Genomic DNA, 27,677 nt, shown 5'->3' on the forward strand with positions numbered 1-27,677 from the left:
TCAGAGCAAAAAGCAGAGGTAGAAAAGTAAGAAATATCCAGGATAAAAATACAGAAATATCTGCATATAAAATATTTACAATCTTGTTTCATACACAAAAGTCAGATATAAACATACAGGACATATCAGCACAAGATCATTACATTATAACACAGCAGGAAATAAAGTTAAAAATGACACAACATCAGATTATAGTCCAACAGGCTCATTTGGAACTACTACCTTTAGAAGTGCTTAAATATTTCACAGGATTAGCATTGGGGGTTAGAGTTAGGGTTACGCAGCTGAACCCCGGAGACAGGGTTTGGACACAGACTGTAACAGTAATGCTGAAATATAACGCAGCGGATGAAACACTTGGTCCATTTTTTTGAGTATAGGGATAACACCCCCATGGGGTGTTTTCCTGAGATTGTGCTGCTCAGAATGATTTGTACAAAGTAGAAGGTGACTGTTGATCCCAATCCTGAGCTCAGACTTTCCACCAGGAATCAATTGATCCCCCCCAACATTGGGCTAATTCCCCCCCTCCCTGAGCCAGGCTCAGTGCGGTGGAAACTCAGTCAGTGCTGGGCAGCCCCGTTCCCCAGAAGGTTTTGTTCTCCAGCCGCTCCATCCTGATGCATGGTCACCTCTCTCAAAGGGTCACCATTCAATGCTGCCATCTTGTGTAGGTTCTGTTTCCTATGGAGAGAGAAAACAGCAGGGAACAGGTTAAAAGAATCCACTATTTTGGACATGTGTGTCGGGGAGCTATTCAGGAGCACAGACCCATTAAATCACCCTCAACATCCTGGGGACCAATGGCAGCTGGAAAATGGGTGACAGGAGCTGCACGGTGATGGAGCACAGAGTGTAGAGGAAAGGAGGCAATGGACAAGAGCTGGGCACTCCACAGGAGCTGTGTTGACTGACAGAGGGAGGGCCAGAGGAGAGAGTGAGAGAACCCTGCAATAGTTCCTCCTCCCACAGTGAGGGCTGTGTGTGGGGAAAGGCGGGGAGCACAGAGATGTGGATATTGAGGGAAACAAGGAAATCGAGATGGGCTTCCGAGTGACTGAACACTTCAGTCCCAGGATAAGGGATGGGCTGTGTTGTTCGGAAAGTGCAGAATAATGAGTAACAACTTGCATTTCGATAGCACCTTGCACATTGTGGAGTATAGGAAAAGACAAGAGAGTGGCAGTGGAGAGACAGAGGGAGACGAGGGAGAGAAACTCAGACAAAGAGGTTTAGGTGAGGATTTGCAGAGCTTCAGAGCCAGGCAGCTGAAGGCACAGCCACCAATGGGGCAGCAATGGAAATATCAGGGATACAGGAGCACAGAGATCTGAGGGCTGTACAGCTGAAGGTGGTTACACATAGGGAGGGCGGAGGATATGGAGGGATTGGAAAAAGGATGGGAATGTTCAAATCTGTCCATCTCAGTCTGAAACAGATTTAACGATGGAACATCCACACCCACATGGAGTATAAACGTGAACCAGCATATCCCTGTTTGCAGCCTCTGTATCCCCCTCACAGCTTACTTTCCCACTGAGCTTTGTATCAGCAGCAAACTGGGACAATCCCACCCTATCCCCCCATCTCAGTCACTGATATAGATTGTGAGTCACTGAGGTCCCAGCACTGATCCTTGCAGCACCAGTTACATCCTGACAACTGACAATGACCCATTTGTTCCTGCTCTGTTCCTGTCCATTAACCAATCCTCAATCCATGCCAAATCACCCCCCAATCCCCTGGGCCCCTCATCTTGTACAACAACCTATTGTGTGGCACCTTCTCAAATACCTCCTGAAATTCCCAATATATGCCCCATCCTCTGATTCTCCAGTGGGAAAATATTTGCTCCTTTCCAATCCACGGGGACTGTTCAGCAGCGAGAGGATGACAAGCTGGAAGTGACTGGATGATGCTGCTCAATGACAGGCTGGATTGAAGCATCCTCACAGCTCAGGGAATGGACAGGGACAGAGCTCAGCAACATTTCACACAATGTTATACAAAGATCAAAGGGTTACCATGGAAACGGTGCAACATTCCAGAACTCACCTTCTTTGTCGCTTTAGGACAATGTAACCCACAATTCCAACAACAAAAACAGCAGCAATCCCGATTCCCAATCCAACTCTTGCTCTAGTTGTGACTCCAGGACCTAGAGACAGAGTGAAGCCATTAACAGACTGGGACACACAAACAAAACTAACAGCAGAGACCTTCAGCACCTAGTGTTTCAGAACCAGCCCCAGTACAAACAGATCCCTGGGTAATTCTAGTCCTGGAGGGATGTGGGAGGTTAGATCCCAATAAGCTCTCACACACCAGACCACCCCACAGCTCCTTGCACACAAAACACTCACACACACACACACAGCCCCACAATGTGATTGATTCATACTTTCCAACAGCGAGAACTGGGACTGACCAGCAGCAGTTTCCCTTCAATTAAACTGAACAGCAACTGAAATTATTGTTAATTTTACAAGGAAAGTAAAGTGTTTCACACTGCCCTCAATCCAGGGTCACGACCTCCAGATTATATCTCTCTGTGCCCTCACCTCTGGTGGGCCTGTCCTTTCAGTGGGACAGGACATACCCAGGGATGGTGATCGGGGAGTCTGGGATGTTGTGTTATTTCTGTCAGTGTGACTATGTCCCACAGTGTCCCAAGTTGGACCCCAGTCCCCAGATGTTAGTGAGGGGGACTTTGCAGGGTCAGCTGGGCTGGCTGTGACATTGCTGTGTCCTGATTCGATGCCTGGCTCACAGCCAGTGGTCCATTCAGTTTTATTGTGGATTTTCCTGTCTATGGGTGTGGTATAAACTGATTGATGTGGTCAATTAAAGAGGGCAGTTAAATCTCTCCCCCCTCCCCACTTTGTGTGGAACTGGAGTCACATATATTGAACAATGTGAATTTAAGTTCTGAAAGTACCACAGTAGGATTTGATCTCTCACTCTCTCTCTCTCTCTGTTATTAATCCAGATTTCTGGATTACACGTCTAGTAACATATCCCCGGCACTCCCATCCCCCAAAAAATCAGAGATCCAATACAGAATCCCTGAAACAGAAACCTCTTATCTGTTACAGAGAGATGAACACGTTGATGAAAGTGTAGACCCGTCCTGTCAGAAATCTGACACTGATACTCGTCCTGGTCTGTCTCCATGAGGTCAGAGATCAGAACTGACCAGTTGCCTTGCTCCTGATGAGCTTTGAACAGGTTTGTTCTGTTTCTGACACGTGGGTCTTGTTCTCTTAAATCATCGCTCCCATTCACAAAAGTGTGTACCATTTCACTCTTGGGTGTCCCCCAGATTACCAGTAAATCAGAGACTGGGACATTCCCTTTGTAGGTACAGGGCAACACAACCTGCTCCCCAAGGAACCCAGAAACTGGGACAGGCGAGTCACCTGGAAAAGATTGAAAGTATTTACCCACAGATAGACCCTCCCTGCTGGTACATTACATCCCAAGCTTCACATGGTTACACTGCGATGCTGGATTTACAAGAAGCATTGAAGTCCTGAATTGGAAGATGGTATTGGGCAAGATCTTTCACAAGTTCACTGGGGGTGGATATTCTCAGATATAGGGTTGGCTGGAAAATGGGAAGCTTTCAAAGAATGAGACAGCGAGGGTCAAGAAACACTATGTCCCTGTCAGGATGAAGGGCAAGGCTGGTAGGTGTAGGGAAAGCTGAATGACTTGGAGAAATTGAGGGTTGGGTCAAAAAAAGAAAGAAACATATGGCAGGGGATAGACAGCAGAAATTGAGTTAATCCTGGGAAGTGTATAAAGGCAGTCGGAGCATACTTCAGAGGGAAGTCAGGTGGGCAAAAAGGGGACATGAGATAGCTTTGGCCAATAGGGCTAAGGAGAACCTAAAGCGATTCTCTAAATTCATTGAGGACAAAAGGGTAACGAGGGAGAGAATAGGACACCCCAAAGATTAGTAAGGCAGCTTTTGTGTGGAACTGCAGGAGATGGGGGAGATACTAAATAACTATTTGGCATCAATGTTTACTGTGGAGAAGGATCTGGAAGATTGAGAACTGGGTGAAATAGATGGTGACATCTTGAAAAGTGTCCATATTACAGAGAAGGTGGTGCTGGATGCCTTAAAACACAGAAAGGTGGATAAATCCCCAGGACCTGATCAGGTGTACCCTAGAACTCTGTGGGAAGCTAGGGAAGTGATTGCTGGGCCCCTTGCTGAGATATTTGTTCCATCGATGTCACAGGTGAGATGCCAGAAGACTAACGTGATGTCACCACTTAAGAAAGGTGGAAAGGAAAAGCCGGGCAACTATAGACCAGTGAGTCTGACATTAATGGTGGGCAAGTTGTTGGAGGGAATCCTGAGGGACAGCATTACATGTATTTGGAAAGGCAAGGACTGATTCAGGGAAGTCAGGCTGGCTTTGTGTTTCAGAAATCATGTCTCGTGAACTTGATTGAGTTTTTGAAGAAGTAACAAAGAGGGTTGATGAGGGCAGAGCGGTGGACGTGATCTATGTGGACATCAGTAAGGAGTTTGACAAGGTTCCTCATGGGAGACTGGTTAGCGAGGTTAGACCGCATGGAATACAGGGAGAACTAGCCATTTGGATACAGAACTGGCTCGAGGGTAGAAGGCAGAGGCTGGTGGTGGAGGGTTGCTTTTCAGACTGGAGGCCTGTGATCAATGGTATGCCACAAGGATCAGTGCTGGGACAACTCTTTTTCATCACTTATTTAACTGTTTAAATGTGAGCAGAGGAGGTACAGTTAGTAGGTTTGCAGCTGACACCAAAATTGGATCATAGAATCCCTAATGTGGAAACAGGCCATTGGCCCAACAAGTCCTCACCGACCCTCCAAACAGTATCCCACCCAGACCCATTCCCCAACCCTATATTTCCCCTAAGTCACATGCCTCACAACCCTGAACACTATGGGCAATTTAGCACAGCCAATTCACCCGAACCTACACATCTTCAGACTGTGGGAGGAGACTGGAGCACCCAGAGCAAACCCACACAGACGCAGCGAGAATGTGCAAACTCCACACAGACAATTGCCTGAGGTTGGAATTGAACCCAGATCCCTGGTACTGCAAGGCAAAATTGCTAACCACTGAGCCACCATGCCGCGTAGTGGACAGTGAAGGTTATCACAGAGTACAACGGGATCTTGATCAGATGGGTCAATGGGCTGAGTAGCAGCAGATGGAGTTTAATTTAGATAAATGTGAGGTGCTACATTTTGGTAAGGTAAATCAGAGCAAGGCTCATACACTGAACGGTCATGTCTTGGGCAGGTGATGCTGAACAAAGAGACCTTGGAATGCAGGTTCAGAGTTCCTTGAAAGTAGAGTCACAGGTAGATACGATAGTGAAGTAGGCCTTTGGTATGCTTTCCTTTACTGGTCAGTATTGAGTACAGGAGTTGGGAGGCCATGTTGCGGCTGTACAGGGCATTGTTAAGGCCACTTTTGGAACATTGTGTGCAATTTTGGTCTCCCTTCTATCAGAAGGATGTAGTGAAACTTGAAAGGGTTCAGAAAAGATTTACAAGGATGTCGCCAGGATTGGAGGATTTGAGCTGTAGGAGAGACTGAATTGGCTGTTTTCCCTGGAGTGGAGTCTGAGGGGGTGACCTGAAAGAGATTTATACAATCATGAGGAGCATGGAGAGGGTAAATAAACAAAGTATTTTCGCTGGGATGGGAGAGTTCAGAACTAGACAGCATAGGTTTTGGGTGAGAGAGATAAGATTGAAAACTGACATAAGGGGCAACTTTTTCACACAGAGGGTAGTGCATGTATAAAATGAGCTGTTAGAGGACGTGGCGGAGGTTGGTACAATGACAGCATTTGAAAGGCATTTGGAGGGTTTGAGCTCGAGGGAAAGGCGGAATAGGCTGGGGCTGTTTTCCCTGTAGTGTCAGAGGTTTGAGGGATGACCTTTTAGAGGTTTATCAAATCATGAGGGGCATGGATAGAGTGAACAGCCAAGGTCTTTTCCCCAGGGTAGGGGAGTCCAAAATTAGAGGGCATAGGTTTAGGGTGAGAGGGGTAGGATTTTAAAAAGGACCTTTTTCACAGAGAGGGTGATGCATGGACTGAATGAGAATAGAAAGGTATATGAATAGAAAGAATATATAGAGGGGTATGGGTCAAATGCTAGTAAATGGGACTTGGTTAATTTAGGGTATCTGGATAGCATGGATGATGTGGAGTGAAGGGTCTCTTTCCATGCTGTCCCGTTCTATAATTCTGTGACTCTCACTGAGTCAGTCTTTGGTAAAATATCACACAGCATTTCAAACTTTCCAAGGTTCCTCCCTGTCGATCCAGCATGATCCAGTGTAAGAGCTGAGAACACACGCAGTAGTTTAGAAACAGATTTACCTGATACATGTGTATTCGGTCCAGGTGTAGGAGCTCGCTCTGAAGGAAACATCGTGTGGTTAGTACGGTGTGTGAAACAAACTACAGAAATGTTCAGAGGCTCTATCGGGCTTTAGGGAAATACACCCAGGGAGGAATGAGGCTCAGGTCAGACGGATCAGGAACAGATAAAAGCAAATTCCTGCAGATGCTGGAATCTGAAACCAAAAGAGAAAATGCTGGAACATCTCAGCAAGTCTAGCAGCATCTGTAAGGAGAGAAAAGAGCTGATGTTTCGTGTCTAATTGTCCCTGTATCAAAGTTTTGACAAAGGGTCAGTTAGACTCGAAACGTCAGCACTTTTCTCTCCTTACAGAAGCTGCCAGACCTGCTGAGATTTTCCAGCATTTTCACTTTTGGTATCAGCAACAGGATCGGGAGTGAAAATTCCAACAGGATTGCATTAACTGGGAAGGGTAGAATGGAAGTTTTCCAGAGTGACCCTGAGCAGGATCATTCCCAGCAGCTTATATCCCCCTGTGGAGAGAATCCTCACAGGATCCTGGGCCGACTGGGATACACTTTTAAGGTCAGTGCACTGGGTCTTGGAAAGGCTGCTTGGGAGGGGCTGTGGGTCCCACCTCCTGCAGCCCAACCTCTGGAGACAGAAGGACCATGTTTCTGGGGAGGAAGTGCAGGTTCTCACACTGTTAACCCCTTGCATCACCCAGTTTGGTAGCTCCATCCTTCAGGGCTCAGTCAGCTCGCTCAGTGGGGTTTATTACTGAGTGACCCTTGGGGATGGACAGGGAGGACCCACTCAGTAGATTCTGTGTCTGTGTGACCCTCAGTGCTTCCCCCAAGTGGGGGTGAACATTGTGGGGTACCCATTGATCAGCTGAGGGAGGGCAGTAGGTGAGAATCAGCAGGAGGTTTCCAGGCCCATGTTTGACCCGAGGCTGAGAGACTTAATGGGGCTCAAAGTCAATGTTGAGGAGCCCAATCCCCTCTCCCTCCTGACTGTATCCCCCTGGGGTGATCGGATACAGCCCGGGATGGTGATAGTGCAGTCTGGGGTAGACAGGGGATTCTGTCAGGATGGCTCTGTCACACAGCCCAACATACAGAGCCCAGATGTTAGTGACTGGGTCTTTGCAGAGTCAACTGGGCTGGGTGTGTCTTTGTTGTTGCCTGGTTCAATCCCTGGGTCACAGCCAGTGGGTCTGTTCAGGTTTAATCTTGTTCCTCTTCATCATGGAGAGATTGAAAATCATTGTCAACTCAGGTAAATGTCCCCCAGGTTAGTGTGGGACTGGAGTCACATAGAGACCAGACCGGGTAAGGACAGCAGGTTTCCTTCCCTAAAGGGACATGAGGGAACCAGTTGGGGTTTTACAACAATCCAACAGTTTCATGGTCAGCAGTTCTGAGGATGGATCACTCAACCCAAAACATTAACTCTGATTTCTCTCCACAGATGCTGCCATACCTACTGAGCTTTTCCAGTAATTTCTGTTTTTGTTTCTGATTTACGGCATCTGCAGTTCTTTTGATTTTTATTTAGCTTCATGGTCTCTTTTATTGCGGCTGAATTTATATTCCCAGATTATAATTCAAATACAATACTTAGATTGTCTCAGAATGGCATATAACCCCTGCACAAACACAGACAGAAAATCACAGATTAAATACTGAACATCTGAAGGAGATCGCTCTCACCTTTTACAGAGAGATCAACAGAATCAGACTGCTCTGAATAAAAAAGCACACCAACTCTCTTTTGAATCCAACACTGATACACATCCTGGTCTGTCTCCCTGAGGTCAGAGATCAGAACTGACCAGTTCCCTTGTTCCAGTTGACCTTTGAACAGGTTCGCTCGGTTTCTGAACCGTGGGTCTTGTTGGGCCAAATCATCATTCCCATCGACAAACTCGTATAAAATTTCCTCCTTCTCTGTCCTCCAGATTACCAGTAAATCAGAGACTGGGACATTCCCTTTGTAGGTACAGGGCAGCACAACCTGCTCCCCAAGGAACCCAGAAACTGGGACAGGCGAGTCACCTGGAAAAGATTGAAAGTATTTACCCACAGATAGACCCTCCCTGCTGGTACATTACATCCCAAGCTTCACATGGTTACACTGCGATGCTGGATTTACAAGAAGCTCTGATCAGTAACTCACTGCTTTCATTTCTGGGGGAAGGTTAAAGCTCAGACATTGAGGGTCTTCAACTAAAAGCAGCTTGTGCTGGATATTTGTCAGCACTGAGCATCTGGACAGCACTTTGAATCACATGGTTCCCATTCGGACACCCACTGGGAGACTGGGGAGGGATTGGGAGGGAAGGTGCACTGTGGGAGGTGGAACTGAGCAGCCAGAAAACCTGAAAGGATAATGACAGAAAGGGGAGGGGTGGGGGAGGGCACCCCAGGTTGTGCAGAGAGTTTGGGACAGGCTGTGGGGACCTTACCCTCCTCCCCCACACACTCAGAATCCAAAGATCCAGAGCTTCATCCCCACTCCCATGATCTGAGACAATTCCCACCTCCATTTGATCCCAGGAGATTCCCAGATTCCTGATCCCAGTGCTCAGGGCTCACTCTCCCCTCCCACTGTCACTGAGTGTAGTTCAGTGTCCAGCTGCCTCTGTTCACATCCCAGGGGTTAACCTGAAGACATTGAGTGCCTTCCTTTCATTGCATTCTTCATAGAGAGAAATCTGAGGTACATGTACAGTTAGTGAACCCACTCAGATCTATTACTTTCTTTACACACAGAACAAATCAAGTCTTTGATTTTCACATTCTCTATATTTACAGTCAACCTCTTGGCATTTAGCTGAGGTGTCAGCGAGGTCCAGTTACTGCCTGAACCCCTGTTATTCTCCAGCAGAACGACCTTACACGGTGGTCTTTCCCCGCTGCACCTTGGCAGCAGCTGCCCCAAGCTGTAGGAAAGACAACGTGGAGACACACCACACGGAAGATTTAACACAACGCACGCAATTTTAACACCCATTTTAAAGTTTATGAGCTTAGCAATGGCCATTCACCAATGGTCCAGTCACTGGGGGGACTGTCTGCACCCCCTTGTGGGTGAGCTGTTGGACCCCCGCAGGGCTGAGGTAGCCGTCCCCTTCCTCACTGCGGCCATTTTCCCGCTCTGGTGAGAACAAGGTCAGCAGAGTCCAGTTCTGAGTCTGACAGAGGGACTGTCGGAGGATCGCGGCTCCCAGTTACCTGGAGCTGTGGGCCAGTGGGTACTCCCTGGTTCTCACCGAGTGGGGCTGGGCTTTACCAATCCCCTCGGGAGGGTGGGGCCCATTGATTCCGGGTTGGGGAACTCTTCTCCTTTCCCCCGTGGTGCTCCGCCTCTTTTTCTGATGATGACCATCCTTCCTTCCCCACCCCCCCACCCCTAATCTTCACCAGAAGAGCTGCTGGTGTCATCCTCATGTAGCTGTCTGTTTCCCCGTTACTGTGAGGCTGTGGGGTGTGGTGGGATTTCCTTTTCCTGTTGTGTTTCACCGGTATCCACTCCCCCACCTCCTTGGTCTCCTCCTCCTCCACCGTCTCCCTCTGTCCAGCTGGAGGTGGGGTCGGTTGCTGTGCCTCCATGCTGGCTGCTGTCTGTTCCACTCCAGCCTGTCCTTTCTGGGAGCCTCTTGTCTCGGTTCCCTTCCTGGATGGGGGTGTGGCACCCCCACCCCCATCCTATAATGGGCCGACCTTGTACATGTGACCGTCACCTTACAGTCCGCTGCCATAAGTCCCACCCTCCTGCAGGTTCAGCACACTCTAAGCTGCCCTGTATATGTCAGGTCACCTCTGCTCCTTCCAATCGCGAAACTGGAGGGCGGGTGGAGAATGTTCCCACTGGCATCCACCCTCAGGCTCACATTCACCAGCCGCCTACTGGTCCAGGTTCCGAAGGCATCCACAACATCAGTGCTGTCTCCTTCAAGCTACATGTACCTTCCCAGGAAGGTGACAACATCTACTGCTGGGCCATGGGGGTTGTACATATGGATTGGAACAGCCCAGCTCCTCTGTGCAGGGAGAACACACAATGACACCACTGACAGGATGGAGAACAGAGCCACACCTTCTTTCTCCTCAAATACCTTCAGAAGATGCTCACATTGCTTCACACTCCTAAAGGTCACATTGAAACATCCACCACTGGGGAAATCCTGCCGTCAGAGGATTGTTTTTTAAATTTCAAAAATATACTTTTATTCATAAAATATTTTGATGATCTGTATAATTGGTGGTGCCAGTCACAGGCACACCTTGCATTTCTTTACATACAGAGATCAGAATTAATCATTCCTATATACAGACCCTATATACCACCCATATATTTAGCTGAGGCTCCAGCGGAGCCCACTTACTGCGTGGCCACCCTGTTCTTCTTAGGCAGGCAGACATTACACGATGGTCTTTCCCCACCGTGCCTTGGCGGCAGCTGACCCAAACTTCCCTCAACGTGTTGTCCTGGACCTTGGAATGTGCCAGTCCGCAACACTCAGTTGGGGTCATCGCCTTCAGCTGGAAGATCAACAGATTTCGGACAGACCAAAGGGCATCTTTCATAGAGGAGATGATCCCCCAGGCGCAGTTGATGTTTGTCTCGGTGTGCGTCCTGGGAAGCAGACCGTAGAGCACGGAGTCCTGCGTCACGGAAGATGGCCCAGGTGACTGCGACGGCACAGGTTCTGGGAATAGGCCAGACCTGTGCCACATATAACAGCGCCTCACACCTGATGAGCAGGTTTCTACCCAAGACAGAGAGTCACCGTAGCTTCTATCTGCCCAGTTTCTGCCTCACTTTCTTGAAACGCTCCCCCCAAGACCTGGCACACCTTCCAACCTGCAGACCCCCACTGCCAGGAATAGTCACCCCTCTCAGGCTCGCATCCTTCCTGATGGATTCGGCAAATGGCTCTAGGCAGCACACACACAAGGCAGGAGAGAGAGGGCAGCCCTGTCTGACTCCAGATCTGACTGGGAAGCTATCTGATTCCTACCCATTGATTGAGACTGCACTGACAATGTTGGTGTAGAGCAGTCAGATCCAATTACAGATTCCCTCCCCAAAGCCCATTTTGGAGAGAACATTTCTCATATACGTATGACTACCTGGACCTCATAGTAATCCAGTAAAATCCTCTTCATGGAAAAGATCCAATTAACCGGGGTATGTTGTTCCACCGTCTTCACAGTCACCCTGACTGTGTTCCGGACTCCATGACCTGGGCTGTGGGTAGCTGCTGAGGCCATTGCTCTGGGTTGGCTTTTCCCTGAATTGGTGCTAGGCCGAAGCCGGCATGAAGATGTTATATGTGGCACAGGTCTAGTCTATTCCCAGAACCTGTGCGTCACAGTCACCCAGGCCATCTTCCATTTTGTATGGCGATCAAGGATGGACCGGGTCCGAAGGGCGCACAGCGAGACAAATATCAACTGTGCCTGGAGGATCATCAACTCGGTGAAGGACACTCTCTGGGCTGCCCAAAACCTGTTGATCTTCCAGCTGAAGGAGCTGGCCCCGACTGAGTGTTGCAGATTGGCACATTCCTGGGTCCAGGAATACGTGTTGAGGGATGCGCTGACGTTTGGGGCAGTTGCCGCCAAGGTGCAGTGGGGAAAGACCACCGTGTAACATCTGCCTGCCTAAGAACAGGGGGCCCACTCAGTAAGTGGGCTCCGCTGAGGCCTCAGCTAAATATATGGATGGTAAACATAAAGGGAGTTAAATGTGGACAAGTGTGAGGTGATACACTTCAGACGGAGTAATCGGAATGCAAAGTACTGGGCTAAATGGTAAGATTATTGGGAGTGCAGATGAGGAGAGAGATCTCATAGTCCATGTACACAGATCCCTGAAAGTTGCCACCCAGATTGACAGGGTTGTTGAGAAGGCATACAGTGTTTTGGACTTTATTAATAGAGGGATTGAGTTCCGGAACCAGGAGGTTATGCTGCAGCTGTACAAAGCTCTTGTACGGCCGCATTTGGATATTGTTTACAGTTCTGGTCAGCACATTGAGAAGGATGTGGAAGCTTTGGAAAGGGTGCAGAGGAGATTTTCTAGGATGTTGCCTGGTGTGGAAGCAATGTCTTACAGGAAAGGCTAAGGGCCTTGAGGCTGTTCTCGTTAGAGAGAAGAAGGTTGAGAGGTGACTTAATAGAGACATACAAGATTATCAGAGGGTTAGATAGGGAGAGCCTTTTTCCAAGTATGGGGATGGCAAACACAAGGGGAAACAACTTTAAAGTGAGGGGAGATCGGTATAGATTAGATTGCTTACAGTGTGGAAACAGGCCCTTTGGCCCAACAAGTCCACACCGACCCACCGAAGCGTACCCACCCAATTCACCTAACCTGCACATTTTTGGATTGTGGGAGGAAACTGGAGCAAACCCGCACAGACACGGGGAGAATGTGCAAACTCCACACTGTCAGTCGCCGGATGCGGGAATTGAACCCGGGTCTCTGGAGCTGTGAAGCAGCAGTGCTAACCACTGTGCCAACATGCCACCCATAGTATAAGACAGATGTCAGAGGTAGTTTCTTTACTCAGAGAGTAGTAAGGGTATGGAATGCTTTGCCTGCAACAGTAGTAGATTCGCCAAGTTTAAGTGTGTTTAAGTTGTCATTGGACAGTCATAAGGACGTACATGGAATAGTGCAGGTGGGATGGGCTTCAGATTAGTATGACAGGGTGGCACAACATCGAGGGCCGAAGGGCCTGTACTGCGCTGTAATGTTCTATGTTCTATATATGAATGATTACTCAATTGCTGTTTGCAAAGAAACGGAATGCTTATGTATGTATGGCATGACCAATTGTACTGATCAAAATATTTTTATGAATAACATATTTTTCAAATAAAAAAAAAGCCAGCATGAAGATCCACCAAGAGCTGCTCAGCTCAACCAATGATCCTCCAACACCCAATCACCATCCAGCAATGATCCCAATAGCTCTGATGACTCACAACTCAGCTCCCACTCTGATCAGAACAGATCCTAGACTTGATCTTAGCCAAAAGGACAAAAAATGATTAAGTGCCTTCCTTTCAGCTCTCTCTCATGATCACGGTGTGTAATGTGAACCTATTGTGTCCCACTCCCTCAGTGGGTCCACTTGTAGCCCACACAGCACCTTAAAGCAAGAGGAATTCCTGATTCCCCCCACCCCCAGCCTTTGATCCTGCTGAAATGTTCCAGCACTCACAGCACTGACCTGAAACAGCAGCAACAACATTTAGCAGCAGCAGCAGCAGCAGCGGGGCGAGTAGTTTCTGTGAGCTGTGTCCCTGCAACAAGAAAACACAGTGAGTCCCTTTCCAACAGATTCCCTTCCTGATCAGGTTGATGATCCCGCTCCGCCCTGTCCCCGGGTGATGCCTGACAGATACAGCCCATGAGAAGGGCTGGGACATGGGGACTCGGAGTGAGAGGGAGGGCGGGGACAGACAACGCCGTCAGTAAAATGACTGTTTTCTTGCTGTTTGCCAAATTAATCTTTAGAGATCGTTCTGCATCACTTTACAACCGCCGCAGTCTCGGTCTAACCCTCTTTTCAATGTTTCAATTCAACCTCCCCCTCCCTCAGTTCACTCACAGATCACTTTATAAACTTCTGAGAAGTTCCAGCCCTTTCTGTCTGTCTCTGAGATTGTCAGCATTTCCTTTTAATAAAGAGGTGAGTGCTGGGGGGGTGATGAGGGAGAGAGAGTTTCCCCCCAGATCCCCCTCCCTCCCTCCCTCCGTGTCCCCGGGTGGGAGACACTGACAGTAAGTACCTGCAGCTCCTTTCCCGGGACTGGGACTGCGATCAGGATCAGAGGCAGACACTGACAGGAGACCGAGAAGCTGCTGAGAAACATTTGGTAAAACTCCGTGTTGGGGGAGAGCAGGTTGTGTCTCAGTCTGATACAGGAAACAGTGAGGTCTGCAGATGCTGGAGTCAGAGCTGAAAAGGTGTTGCTGGAAAAGCGCAGCAGGTCAGGGGATAGGGGAGGGGAGGGAAATACATCCCTGGGTGGTGGGGTCCGTTTGGAGGTGGCGGAAATGAGGGTGGATGATACTCTGTATAGGGATACCAACCACCAACACCAACCTCCCTATACAGCGTACCATCCGCCCTCATTTCCGCCACCTCCAAACGGACCCCACCACCCAGGGATATATTCCCCTCCCCTCCCCTCCCCTATCAGCGTTCCGCAAAGACCACTCCCCCAAGTCCCTCCTCCCTACCTTGTTTCTTTGCCTGATTTTCTCAGAAACAGCCCGGAGTCATTTCTCTCATTCCTGACAACAAGTAACAAACTTGCAGACTGACCCACATTGTGGGGAGACAGGGGTGCACCAGTTCATGCCCCTTTTTCCTCTCTGCTCTCCCGGTTCTGGACCCACAGTTTTCCGGCAGTCCCCACTCGGATCACTGTCTCACTGCAATCCCTTCAGGGGAAAAGCAGCTTGGACCCGGCTTTTCCCGACAGAGGCTGCACCCGGATCGCTCACTCCTTCCCTCCCCCCCCTCGCTATGAGAATGGGAGAGCCCAGAGCCCGCCTCCTCCCTCTGATACAGTGTGTGGGGGGGGGGGGGGTAGTGTCCAATTGCTCCGCTTTACATTTGGTCTAACTCCGTGTTGGAGGGAGAGCAGGGTGTGTCTCAGTCAGATACAGCCCGGAGCTGACCCTGCAGAGACCGCGCAGCGCCTCCTGATCACCCCCAAAACTCCCATTACTCACTGTCTGACCAAGACGGGGGGTGGGGGTCATTCCCTTTCCCTTCCCTCTCTCTCCACTCCGGATCTGGACACACAGTTTCCCGGGAATCCTCACTCGGATCATTACTTTACTCCATTCCCTTTGACCCAGGTTTTCCAGGTTCTGGATCAGTGTTGCTGGAAGAGCACAGCAGGTCAGGCAGGGTCCAAGGAGCAGCCAATCCCTTCATCAGGAAGGAAACAGGCCCCGCCCAGACACGTGACATGTGACACGTGACTGGGAACCTCCCTATACAGCATATCATCCGCCGTCATTTCCGCCACCTCCAAACGGACCCCACCACCAAGGACATATTTCCCTCCCCTCCCCTATCAGCGTTCTGAAAAGACCACTCCCTCCGTGACTCCCTCGTCAGGTCCACACCCCCCACCAACCCAACCTCCACTCCCGGCACCTTCCCCTGCAACCGCAGGAAATGCAAAACTTGCGCCCACACCTCCTCCCTCACTTCCCTCCAAGGCCCCAAGGGATCCTTCCATATCCGCCACATGCATCCGCTGCACCTGATGTGGCCTCCTCTATATTGGGGAGACAGGCCGCTTACTTGCGGAACGTTTCAGAGAACACCTCCAGGCCGCCCGGACCAACCGACCCAACCACCCCGTGGCTCAACACTTTAACTCTCCCTCCCACTCCACCAAGGACATGCAGGTCCTTGGACTCCTCCACCGGCAGAACATAACAACGGAACGGTTGGAGGAAGAGCGCCTCATCTTCCGCCTGGGAACCCTCCAACCACAAGGGATGAACTCAGATTTCTCCAGTTTCCTCATTTCCCCTCCCCCCAACTTGTCTCAGTCGATTCCCTCCAACTCAGCACCGCCCTCCTAACCTGCAATCTTCTTCCTGACCTCTCCGCCCCCACCCCCACTTCGGCCTATCACCCTCACCTTGACCTCCTTCCACCTATCCCACCTCCATCGCACCCTCCCCCAAGTCCCTCCTCCCTACCTTTTATCTTAGCCTGCTTGGCAAACTCTCCTCATTCCTGATGAAGGGCTCTGGCCCGAAACGTCGAATTTCCTGTTCCTTGGATGCTGCCTGTCCTGCTGCGCTTTTCCAGCAACACCTTTTCAGCTCTGATCTCCAGCATCTGCAGACCTCACTATTTCCTGTTTCTGACTGAGACACAACCTGCTCTCCCTCCAACACCGAGTTTTACCAAATGTTTCTCAGCAGCCTCTCGGTCTCCTGTCAGTGTCTGCCTCTGATCCTGATCGCAGTCCCGGTCCCGGGAAAGGAGCTGCAGGTACTTACTGTCAGTGTCTCCCACCCGGGGACACGGAGGGAGGGAGGGAGGGAGGGGGATCTGGGGGGAAACTCTCTCTCCCTCATCACCCCCCCAGCACTCACCTCTTTATTAAAAGGAAATGCTGACAATCTCAGAGACAGACAGAAAGGGCTGGAACTTCTCAGAAGTTTATAAAGTGATCTGTGAGTGAACTGAGGGAGGGGGAGGTTGAATTGAAACATTGAAAAGAGGGTTAGACCGAGACTGCGGCGGTTGTAAAGTGATGCAGAACGATCTCTAAAGATTAATTTGGCAAACAGCAAGAAAACAGTTATTTTACTGACGGCGTTGTCTGTCCCCGCCCTCCCTCTCACTCCGAGTCCCCATGTCCCAGCCCTTCTCATGGGCTGTATCTGTCAGGCATCACCCGGGGACAGGGCGGAGCGGGATCATCAACCTGATCAGGAAGGGAATCTGTTGGAAAGGGACTCACTGTGTTTTCTTGTTGCAGGGACACAGCTCACAGAAACTACTCCCCCCGCTGCTGCTGCTGCTGCTGCTAAATGTTGTTGCTGCTGTTTCAGGTCAGTGCTGTGAGTGCTGGAACATTTCAGCAGGATCAAAGGCTGGGGGTGGGGGGAATCAGGAATTCCTCTTGCTTTAAGGTGCTGTGTGGGCTGCAAGTGGACCCACTGAGGGAGTGGGACACAGTAGGTTCACAATTAAACACCATTAATATAACTGTTAGAAAAAAAAGCTCTGGGATATACATATGAAAAAACTGAAACCAACATGATCATTCTAAAAGGTGAGACACTTAACAAACAATCCAGGTCTTTTTCAATGTATAATTTCAGCTGCATCATACTGTAAACATTTGCTACAAATTCCGTGTCTTATGATCTGATGCTCCACAACCACATGATGAAGGAGCAGCACTCTGAAAGCTAGTACTGCCTGTTTGACTATAACCTGGCATTGTCTGAGTTTTAACTTTGTACACCCCAGTCCAACACCAGCACCACTAAATCACAATTAGACACCATGATTGTGTGGGAGAGAGCTGTAAGGGAGGCATTTAATGTCTTCAGATTAACCCCCGGGATGTGAATAGTGGCATCTGAACCCTGAGCAACACTCAGTGACACTGATAAGATTACTTACAGTGTGGAAACAAGTCCTCATCAATCCTCTGAAGAGCAACTCACCCAGACCCATACCCCTAAATTTACCCCTTTACCTAACACTACTGGCCATTTAGCATGGCCAATTCACTAACCTGCACATTTTTGTGTTTGTGGAAGGAAACTGGAGCATCCGGAGGAAACCCACTGGGAGAATGTGCGAACTCCACACAGACGGTGGCCTGAGGCGGGAAATGAACCCGGGTCTCTGGCACTGTGAGGCAGCAGTGCTAACCACTGTGCCACCGTGCTGCCCGACAGGATGGGGGACTATAATTCATGGGACTGGGATGGGTCCTGAGCACTGGGATCAGTTCTGGAATTGAATAGAACTGGGAATTGTCCAGGAGTAGAGGGATTAGGGTATCAAGATTGGGATGTAGAGTGTTTTTGATCATGTAATGGTTGTTCAGACTTGCTGGATGCAACCAAGCTCACTCACTAACAATAGAAGCTTAACTTTCCTAGCCACACTAATGAACGATGAATCAACACAGGTTTCACATTCTGAATTATAAGAGTAAGTTTAATTTGTACAGAGAATCTCAGTATTGCACAGCCCATGCTAAACATTCTTATCTGATAAGTAATGAGATATACCACCTCCTCCTCTCACCCCCCGGCCCAAAAGTGGACCCACCTAGGGAGTGGACACAGTAGGTTCACATTTTACCACGTGATTATGAGAGAGAGCTGAAAGGAAGGCACTTGATGTCTTTAGATTAACCCCTAGGATGGGAATATTGGCATCTGGACACTGAGCAACACTCTACTGGGATTGGTAACTGGGATCCAGTGGAAGTTTGATGGGTTCCTGAGTATTGGGGTCTGATTTCTTGCCAAAGCTGAAATCAAGTAGAACTGGGAATTGTCACTGTGTAAGGGGAGTGAGGTTATCAGGACTCATTATTGGGCTTTGGGTCCTGGGATAAGGCTGGACCAAGCTGTACTGGATCGGGGGAGGTTAGTGGTGGAGGGAGTTGAGGATCCATATTGCCTTGGCCCCTTTCACACCATCAGCTGCTGCCTCATCCCTGTGCTGTTCTTGCCTGTCACTGTCCCCCTCAACCTGTCCGAAAGCCATTTCCACATTCTCAGGAACCCCCTTTCACACACATCGCTCTCCTTTTTTACCCTCAGGTCAGTGTTCTCCGTCCCAACCCCAAGTCAGTGATTTTTCTTGAAAGATTGTGTCTGGTTCGGAGGGTGTGTGCTATGAGAAAAAAATTGATCAGACTGGAATTACATACCAATAAGGGAAGGCCATTTGACTGTGCCTGACCTGAATTTAACTTCAACTCCACCTTCCTGCACATCCTGAAAAACTTTCATCCTCTTGGTCATCAAGAATCTATCTGCCTCTGCCTTAAAGACTCTTAAATGTCATTCCAGATTTTAATATTGGACAAAATTTCGTCATCTGCCATAGTTGGATTTGAACCTACAACCCCAGAATGCTAACCTGTGTTTATGGATTGCTGATTCAATGACATTACTCCAATGCCACCATCTTCATGTCAGACCCTTGGTCCTAGTTTTACCCACAAGAGTGCGAAGTAAGATGGTGGTGGAGTAGACCTGATGCCCACTCTGCCTCCTTTCTTTCTCCTCCCTTCTCCTGGCCTTGGACACCTGGCCCAGGCATCCGAAGCTGGGATGCCAGTGACCAGCAGGCCAGTGTAGTGCGTGGCAGTAGCCAGTGGAGACCACATGGAGGTCCCCTGTGCCATTCTGTTGTGGAGAGTCTTTGGACAGAGACTATTCTGTTTGTCTTTTTCACTTTGCGTCTTGCGTTTCTGACCTGTGGCCACACTGCTTACAGATGTAATGTAAAGTTTTGTCTTAATTTTTCTATTCTGTAAGTAAAGATTGTACCGAGTACTCTGTATCTAAGATGCCATTGTATATTCCTTGTATTTTCCACTCAAATCACTTTCTGACCTATCTTTGCATCGTCAGCTAATTTAGGTTCTAAACTTTGGATTCTTTCATAGAAATTATAAAGAGTTGAGGCCCCAACACTGAATCCTGTGGCACAGTCCTCATAACATCCTGCCAACCTGCGAAATGACCCATTTATTCCTACTTTTTGCTTCCTGCTCATAAGCCAATTTTCAATCCATGGTAATATGTTACCCCCTGCAACACCAGCTTTTAGTTTCCATTGTGTTCCTTGGAGAAGTGAATGTTGAGAAGGGACTTGATGGGGGTGGATAAGATTGAGGGACATACATCATGTGGTCAGGAAGGTACTTCCTCCATGAATAGAGCAGTCAATCAGTAGGGGCTGCAGATTTAAGGTATGAGGCAGAAGGTGAAGAGGAGAGTGAGAGAATTTCTTTCACACAGAGGCTGGTGAGAGTCTGGAACTTTATGACTGAGAGTGTGACTGAGTCAGAAACTCCTGTTGTATTTAAGCTGTGTTCAGATATTCAGTTGTGTTGCCATAGTGTCCTGGACAATAGGCAGAGAGCTGGAACTGGAGTAGTTATCGTCAGATCATTGTTAAGTATTGTAAACACGATGGGCCAAATGGCCTCCTGTGCTGTAAGTGTCTGAGTCCAGTATCCAGCTGTATCTTCCCAGTGTGTGCCCAAATGGGAAACATAGCTATGGAGAAGGAGACAGGCAAGAAGGGGTAAGATAAAGGAATCTTGGATGATGAGAGTGGAGGAGCTTCTCGTCAAAAGACAGAAGGCAGCTTACGTAAGGTGGAGGAAGTAAGGGTCTTGCTCTCGAGAGGATTACAGGCAGGCGAGGAAGAAGCTCAAAAATGGTCTGAGGAGAGCCAGGAGGGGGCACGAAAAAGGCTTGGCAGGAAGGATGAGGGAGAATCCAAAGGCATTTTGCACGTATGTGAGGAATAATCAAAGAAAGAGTAGGGCCGATCAGGGATAGCAATCGGGAACTTATTGTATAGAGACTGAGGAAGTAGGGGAGGCCCTAAATTAGTTTTTTCCTTCTGTCTTTACTAAAGAAAAGGACCTTGTAGTGAATTATACCATTGAGGAGCAGGTAAGCATGTTGGAAGGCAGAGATTGAGGAAGCTGATGTGCTGAAAATTTTGACAAACATTAAGATTGACAAGTCGTCAGATTTGTCCTCGGCTGCTTTGGACAGTGAGAAATGTGATTGCTTCGCCGCTTGCGAAGATCTTTTCATCCTCGCTCTGCATCGGAGTCGTACCTGAGGACTGGAGGGAGGCAAATCTCCCTATTTCAAGAAAGGAAGTAGGGAAATCCCCGGCAATTACAGACTAGTCAGTCTCACATCTATTGTCTGTAAGGTGTTAGAAAGGATTCGGAGGGATAGGATTTATGACCATCTGGAAGAGCATGACTTGATTAAATGCAGTCAGCACAGCTTTGTGAGGGGCAGGTCATACCTCACAAATCTTATTGAGTCCTTTGAGGATGTTACTAGACAAGTTGATGAGGGTCGAGCGGTGGATGTGGTGTATGTGGACTTCAGCAAGGCATTTGATAAGGTTCCCCATGGTAGGTTCATTCAGAAGGTCAGGGGGAATGGGATTCAGGGGAAGATAGCTGTCTGGATACAGAACTGGCTGGTCGACAGAAGACAGCGAGTGGTAGTGAAAGGAAAGTATTCTGCCTGGAAGTCAGTGATGAGTGGTGTTCCACAGGGCTCTGTTCTTGGGCCTCTACTATTTGTAATTTTTATTAATGACTTGGATGAGGAGATTGAAAGATGGGTTAGCAAGTTTGCAGATGACACAAAGTTTGAAGGTGTCGTTGACAGTATAGAGGACTGTTGTAGGCTGCAGCGGGACATTGACAGGATGCAGAGATGGGCTGAGAGGTGGCAGATGGAGTTTAACCTGGATAAATATGAAGTGATGCATTTTGGAAAGTCCAACTTGAAAGTTGAGTACAGGATTGAAGACTGGATTCTTGGCAGTGTGGAGGAACAGCAGGATCTTGGTGTGCAGGTACACAGATCCCTTAAAGTGGCCACCCAAATGGACAGGGTTGTTAAGAAAGCATATGGTGTTTTGGCTTTCATTAACAGGGGGATGGAGTTTCAGAGTCGTGAGATCTTGTTGTAGCTCTGTAAAACTTTGGTTAGACCGCACTTGGAATACTGTGTCCAGTCCTGGTAGCCATATTATAGGAAAGATGTGGATGCTTTGGAGAGGGTTCAGAGGAGGTTTACCAGGATGCTACCTGGATTGGAGGGCTTATCTTATGAAGAGAGGTTGACTGAACTCGGACTTTTTTCATTGGAGAAAAGGAGGAGAAGAGGGGACCTAATTGAGGTGTACAAGATAATGAGAGGCATAGATAGAGTCGATAGCCAGAGACTATTTCCAGGGCAGAAATTGTTAACACGAGGGGTCATAGTTTTAAGCTTTTTGGCGGAAAGTGTAGCGGGGATGTCAGAGGCGGATTCTTTACACAGAGAGTTGTGGGAGCATGGAATGCGTTGCCAGCAGCAGTTGTGGAAGCGAGGTCATTGGGGATATTTAAGAGACTGCTGGACATGCATATGGTCACAGAAATGTGAGGGTTCGTACATTAGGTTTACCTTACATGAGGATCAATGGTCGGCACAACAACATGGGCTGAAGGGCCTGTTCTGTGCCGTACTGTTCTATGTTCTATGTAACTCAGTACTGTCCAGCTGCTCAGTGCTGACAAATATCCAGCACAAGCTGCTTTTAGTTGAAGACCCTCAATGTCTGAGCTTTAACCTTCCCCCAGAAATGAAAGCAGTGAGTTACTGATCAGAGCTTCTTGTAAATCCAGCATCGCAGTGTAACCATGTGAAGCTTGGGATGTAATGTACCAGCAGGGAGGTCCTATCTGTGGATAAATACTTTCCATCTTTTCCAGGTGACTCGCCTGTCCGAGTTTCTGGGTTCCTTGGGGAGCAGGTTGTGCTGCCCTGTACCTACAAAGGGAGTGTCCCAGTCTCTGATTTACAGATTATTTGGGGGACGTCCAGGAGTGAAATCGTACACAAGTTTGTCAATGGGAGTGATGATTTCAGACAACAAGACCCACAGTTCAAAAGCCGAACAAAACTGTTCAAAGATCAACTGGAACAAGGCAACTGGTCAGTTCTGATCTCTGACCTCAGGGAGACAGACCAGGCCGAATATCAGTGTCAGATTTACAGCAGGATGGGAGATCGCTTTCGATGGCTGGAAGTTGTTTCAGTCCATCTCTCTGTCACAGGTGAGTGTTTTCGTTTGGTTATTTTGCTCTGAGTTTGATTTCCTGAGATAATGGTATAGTGGTCATGTTGGGAAACTGGACTTTGAATTTTTCTGTAGTTTGTTTCACACACCATACTAACCACACGATGTTTTCTTTAGAGCGAGCTCCTACACCTGGACCGAACACACCTGTACCAGGTAAATCTGTTTCTAAACTACTGCATGTGCTTTCAGCTCTGACATTGGATCATGCTGGATAGACAGGGAGGAACCTTGGAAGGCTTGAAATCTTGTGTGATATTTTACCAAAGAATGACTCAGTGAGAGTTAGTGGTGTGGGTCACTGTTCCCTGGAAGTGGTCCTTAATCTTCCTGGGATTGTTATTTCTGTTTCTGAGATACCCCTTCCTGTCCCTCAGATACAGAATACCTGGGTTTCCTACTTCCTACTATCATTAGTGTTTCTGGAATTCTGTGTGGAGACTCTCGGTACAATGTGAATGTAACCCTCCTCTTGGGAAACTGATGGGATTGGGAATGATGCTGGTTGAAGTCAGTGAAGCCATATCGACTGGTCTTCCACCCAGTTCCTGGGAGAAAGGGAATTTTCTCATCTTGTTGAGATTTACTTGCTTCCATGTGGCTCTGTGCAGTTTCCAGTTTAAAGAAAGATTAGAGTCTGCACACTGTGGAGGGAATCTTTATTAGAAATAATGTGGTCTTGAGCCTTAATCTTCCCATAGAAATGAAAGCAGTGAGTTACTGATCAGAGCTTCTTGTAAATCCAGCATCGCAGTGTAACCATGTGAAGCTTGAGATGTAATGTACCAGCAGGGAGGGTCTATCTGTGGGTAAAAAGTTTCAATCTTATCCAGGTGACTCGCCTGTCCCAGTTTCTGGGTTCCTTGGGGAGCAGGTTGTGCTGCCCTGTACCTACAAAGGGAATGTCCCAGTCTCTGATTTATGGGTAATCTGGAGCAGAGAGAAGGAGGAAATTTTATCCGTGTTTGTCGATGGGAATGATGATTTGACCCAACAAGACCCAGAAACCGAGCGAACCTGTTCAAAGATCAACTGGAACAAGGCAACTGGTCAGTTCGGATCTCTGACCTCAGGGAGACAGACCAGGACGAGTATCAGTATCAGATTTACAGCAAGATGGAGGAGCACTTTCATCGTGATGGAGTTGTTCCAGTCCATCTCTCTGTGAGAGGTGAGATATTTCTGTTTCAGGTACTCTCTGTTAAGTCTCTGATTTTACAGAGACAAAAATCCAGTGGTGAGTTATGTTGACCTGTGACTCCAGTCCCACATTACCCTGGTTGACATTTAACTGCCCTCTTTAATTGTCTGAGCACATCGATTAGTTTGTACCAAACCCCTAGACAGGAAAATCCACAATAAAACTGAATGGACCACTGGCTGTGAGCCAGGCATCGAATCAGGACACAGCAATGTCACAGCCAGCCCAGCTGACCCTGCAAAGTCCCCCTCACTAACATCTGGGGACTGGGGTCCAACTTGGGACACTGTGGGACATAGTCACACTGACAGAAATAACACAACATCCCAGACTCCCCGATCACCATCCCTGGGTATGTCCTGTCCCACTGGAAGGACAGGCCCACCAGAGGTGAGGGCACAGAGAGAGATACACTCCAGAGGGAGTGACCCTGGATTGAAAGCAGTGTAGTATAATATTGACCCAGTTGTAAAGCATATTGAAATTCATCTCAAGCACTTTCCTCTCAATGCTGTAGGCTTCTCTACAGGAAAATAACCGTAAAATAAAACAATTTCGTCAGTGGTTTAATTGAAGGGAAACTGATGCTGGTCAGTGTATAGTTCTCACTATTGGAAAGCATGTATCAGTGTGTGTGTGTGTGTGTGTGTGTGTAAGGAGCTGTGAGGTGGTCCGGTGTCTGTGTGATTATTGGGATCTAACCTCCCACATCCCTCCAGGACTAGAATTACCCAGGGATCTGTTTGTACTGGGGCTGGTTCTGAATCACTAGGTGCTGAAGGTCCCTGCTGTTAGTTTTGTTTGTGTGTCCCAGTCTGTTAATGGCTTCACTCTGTCTCTAGGTCCTGGACTCTCCACTGGAGCAAGAGTTGGATTGGGAATCGGGATTACTGCTGGGATTGTTGGTGTTGCTGGAATTGTGCTTTATATCATCCAAAAGCGACAAAGATGGTGAGTTCTGGAATGTTGCACGATTTCCATGGTAACCCTTTGATCTTTGTATAACATTGTGTGAAATGTTGCTGAGCTCTGTCCCTGTCCATTCCCTGAGCTGTGAGGATGCTTCAATCCAGCCTGTCATTGAGCAGCATCATCCAGTCACTTCCAGCTTGTCATCCTCTCGCTGCTGAACAGTCCCCGGGGAATGGCAAGGAGCAAAAATTATCCCACTGGAGAACCAGAGGATGGGGCATATATTGGGAATTTCAGGAGGTATTTGAGAAGGTGCCACACAATAGGTTGTTGTACAAGATGAGGGCTCAGGGGATTGGGGGGTGATATAGCATGGATTGAGGATTGGTTAATGAACAGGAACAGAACAGGAACAAATTAGATTAGATTACTTACAGTGTGGAAACAGGCCCTTCGGCCCAACAAGTCCACACCGACCCGCCGAAGCGCAACCCATCCATACCCCTACATTTACCCCTTACCTAACACTACGTGCAATTTAGCATGGCCAATTCACCTGACCCGCACATCTTCGGACTCGGAGGAAACCGGAGCACCCGGAGGAAACCCACGCAGACACGGGGAGAACGTGCAAACTCCACACAGTCAGTCGCCTGAATCGGGAATTGAACCCGGGTCTCAGGCGCTGTGAGGCAGCAGTGCTAACCACTGTGCCACCGTGCCACCCACGAATGGGTCATTGTCAGTTGTCAGGATGTAACTGGTGCTGCAAGGATCAGTGCTGGGACCTCAGTGACTCTCAATCTATAACAGTGACTGAGATGGGGGGATAGAGTGGGATTGTCCCAGTTTGCTGCTGATACAAAGCTCAGTGGGAAAGTAAGCTGTGAGGAGGATACAGAGGCTGCAAACAGGGATATGCTGTTCACGTTTATACTCCATGTGGGTGTGGATGTTCCATCATTAAATCTGTTTCAGACTGAGATGGACAGATTTGAACATTCCTATCCTTTTTCCAACCCCTCTGTGACCTCAGCCCTCCCTATGTGTAACCACCTTCAGCTGTACAGCCCTCAGATCTCTGTGCTCCTGTCTCCCTGATATTTCCATTGCTGCCCCATTGGTGGCTGTGCCTTCAGCTGCCTGGCTCTGAAGCTCTGCAAATCCTCACCTAAACCTCTTTGTGTCTGTGTTTCTCTCCCTCGTCTCCCTCTGTCTCTCCAATGCCTCTTTCTTTCTTTTCTTTTACCATACTGCACAATGTGCAAGGTGCTATCGAAATGCAAGTTGTTGTTCACTCTCTTGCACTTTTCGAACCACACTGTCAATCCCTCATCCTGGGTATTGGAGAGTTCAGTCACTGGGAAGACCATCTTGGATTTCCTTGTTTCCCTCAATATCCACATCTCTGTACTCCCCACCTTTCCCCACACACAGCCCTCACTGTGGGAGGAGGAACTATTGCAGGGTTCTCTCACTCTCCCCTCTGGCCCTCCCTCTGTCAGTCAGCACAGCTCCTGTGCAGTGCCCAGCTCTTGCCCATTGCCTCCCCTATAAGCCTCCTCTCCTCTACACTCTGTGCTCCATCACCGTGCAGCTCCTGTCACCCATTTTCCAGCTGCCATTGGTCCCCAGGATGTTGAGGGTCATTTCATGGGTCATTTAATGCTCCTGAACAGATCCTTTTACACACGTGTCCAAACTGTTGGATTCTTCTAACGTGTACTCTGCTGGTTTCTCTCTCCATAGGAAACAAGATCTATACAACATGGCAGTATCGAATGGTGTCCCTTTGAGAGAGGTGACCTGTTCAGGTGAAGCACGGAGCCTTGTACCAACAGCACCTGAGCATCAGGATGGAGCGGCTGGAGAACAAAACCTTCTGGGGAACGGGGCTGCCCAGCACTGACTGAGTTTCCACTGCACTGAGCCTGGCTCAGGGAGGGGGGAGTCAGCCCAGTGTTGGGGGGGAATCAAGTGATTCCTGGTGGAAAGTCTGAGCTCAGGATTGGGATCAACAGTCACTTCCCACTTTGCACAAACCCTTCTAAGAAGCACAATCTCAGGAGAGAAACTGCCAATGGACATATTATCACTTTATGACTCTGAACTGTATTTTATCTGTACAATTAGAATCAAAACGATGGACAGCATGGAAACAGACCCTTCAGTCCAACTTGTCCATGCCGATCAAATATCCCAACCTCATCTAGTCCCATTTGCCAGCACTTGGCCCATATCCCTCTAAACCCTTCCTATTCATATACCCATCCAGGTACCTTTTAAATGCTGTAATTGTACCAGCCTCCACCACTTCCTCTGGTAGCTCATTCCATAACACGTACCACCCTCTGTGGGAAAACGTTACCCCTTAGGTTTCTTTTATATCTTTCTCCTCTCACCCTAAACCTATGCCCCTCTAGTTCAGGGCTCCCCCTCGTTTTGTTTCGGTGCCGTGACTCTTTTCGGCTTTGACAGATTGTGAACAGCAGTGAAAGAGTTAAATGTCCCCCAGACCCAATCTTTGCTCAGACCCATCCTTTCGGGCTGGACTGGAAAATAAACAGTAAGGGGTCACGTCAGACTCCACCTGAATGAGAGGAAAACCAAACATTCCTAAAATGCTCCTGTCTGGCCGGCCGAATTCCTCAACACTCAACAGTGAAGGACATTTAACTCTGACACCGCGGTTCACAATCTGTCCCGAGCTGAAACGTGGCATGGCACCAAAATGAAGAT

General features: G+C 48.5%; 2 protein-coding genes across 5 annotated transcripts; one reads left to right on the forward strand and one right to left on the reverse strand.

Annotated features, from left to right (window-relative positions):
* On the reverse strand, positions 1–15,383 carry LOC132833869 (CD276 antigen homolog). Of its 4 annotated transcripts, none has more exons than XM_060852508.1 (6): positions 14,199–14,532; positions 13,637–13,709; positions 8,100–8,444; positions 6,402–6,440; positions 2,056–2,158; positions 1–684 (listed from the first exon to the last, which is right to left on the reverse strand). In XM_060852508.1, exons 1-6 carry the CDS (start codon positions 14,280–14,282, stop codon positions 564–566), a joined length of 765 nt encoding a protein of 254 aa, XP_060708491.1. In that variant the 5' UTR covers positions 14,283–14,532; the 3' UTR covers positions 1–563. The 4 variants fall into 4 exon arrangements, with proteins under 4 accessions (XP_060708491.1, XP_060708490.1, XP_060708493.1 ...); XM_060852507.1 differs by lacking the exon at positions 14,199–14,532 and adding an exon at positions 15,151–15,383 and having other exon boundaries at positions 2–684; XM_060852510.1 differs by lacking the exons at positions 8,100–8,444; positions 14,199–14,532 and adding an exon at positions 15,151–15,383 and having other exon boundaries at positions 3–684.
* Positions 15,297–27,677, forward strand: LOC132833868 (CD276 antigen homolog). Its single transcript, XM_060852506.1, has 7 exons — positions 15,297–16,438; positions 16,932–17,004; positions 22,458–22,802; positions 22,943–22,981; positions 23,659–23,996; positions 24,869–24,977; positions 26,688–27,677. The coding sequence occupies exons 1-5, from the start codon at positions 16,355–16,357 to the stop codon at positions 23,991–23,993; spliced, it is 876 nt and encodes a 291-aa protein (XP_060708489.1). The 5' UTR covers positions 15,297–16,354; the 3' UTR covers positions 23,994–23,996; positions 24,869–24,977; positions 26,688–27,677.

The sequence above is a fragment of the Hemiscyllium ocellatum genome, chromosome 38 (assembly GCF_020745735.1).
Source record: "Hemiscyllium ocellatum isolate sHemOce1 chromosome 38, sHemOce1.pat.X.cur, whole genome shotgun sequence".
Classification (NCBI taxonomy): domain Eukaryota; kingdom Metazoa; phylum Chordata; class Chondrichthyes; order Orectolobiformes; family Hemiscylliidae; genus Hemiscyllium; species Hemiscyllium ocellatum.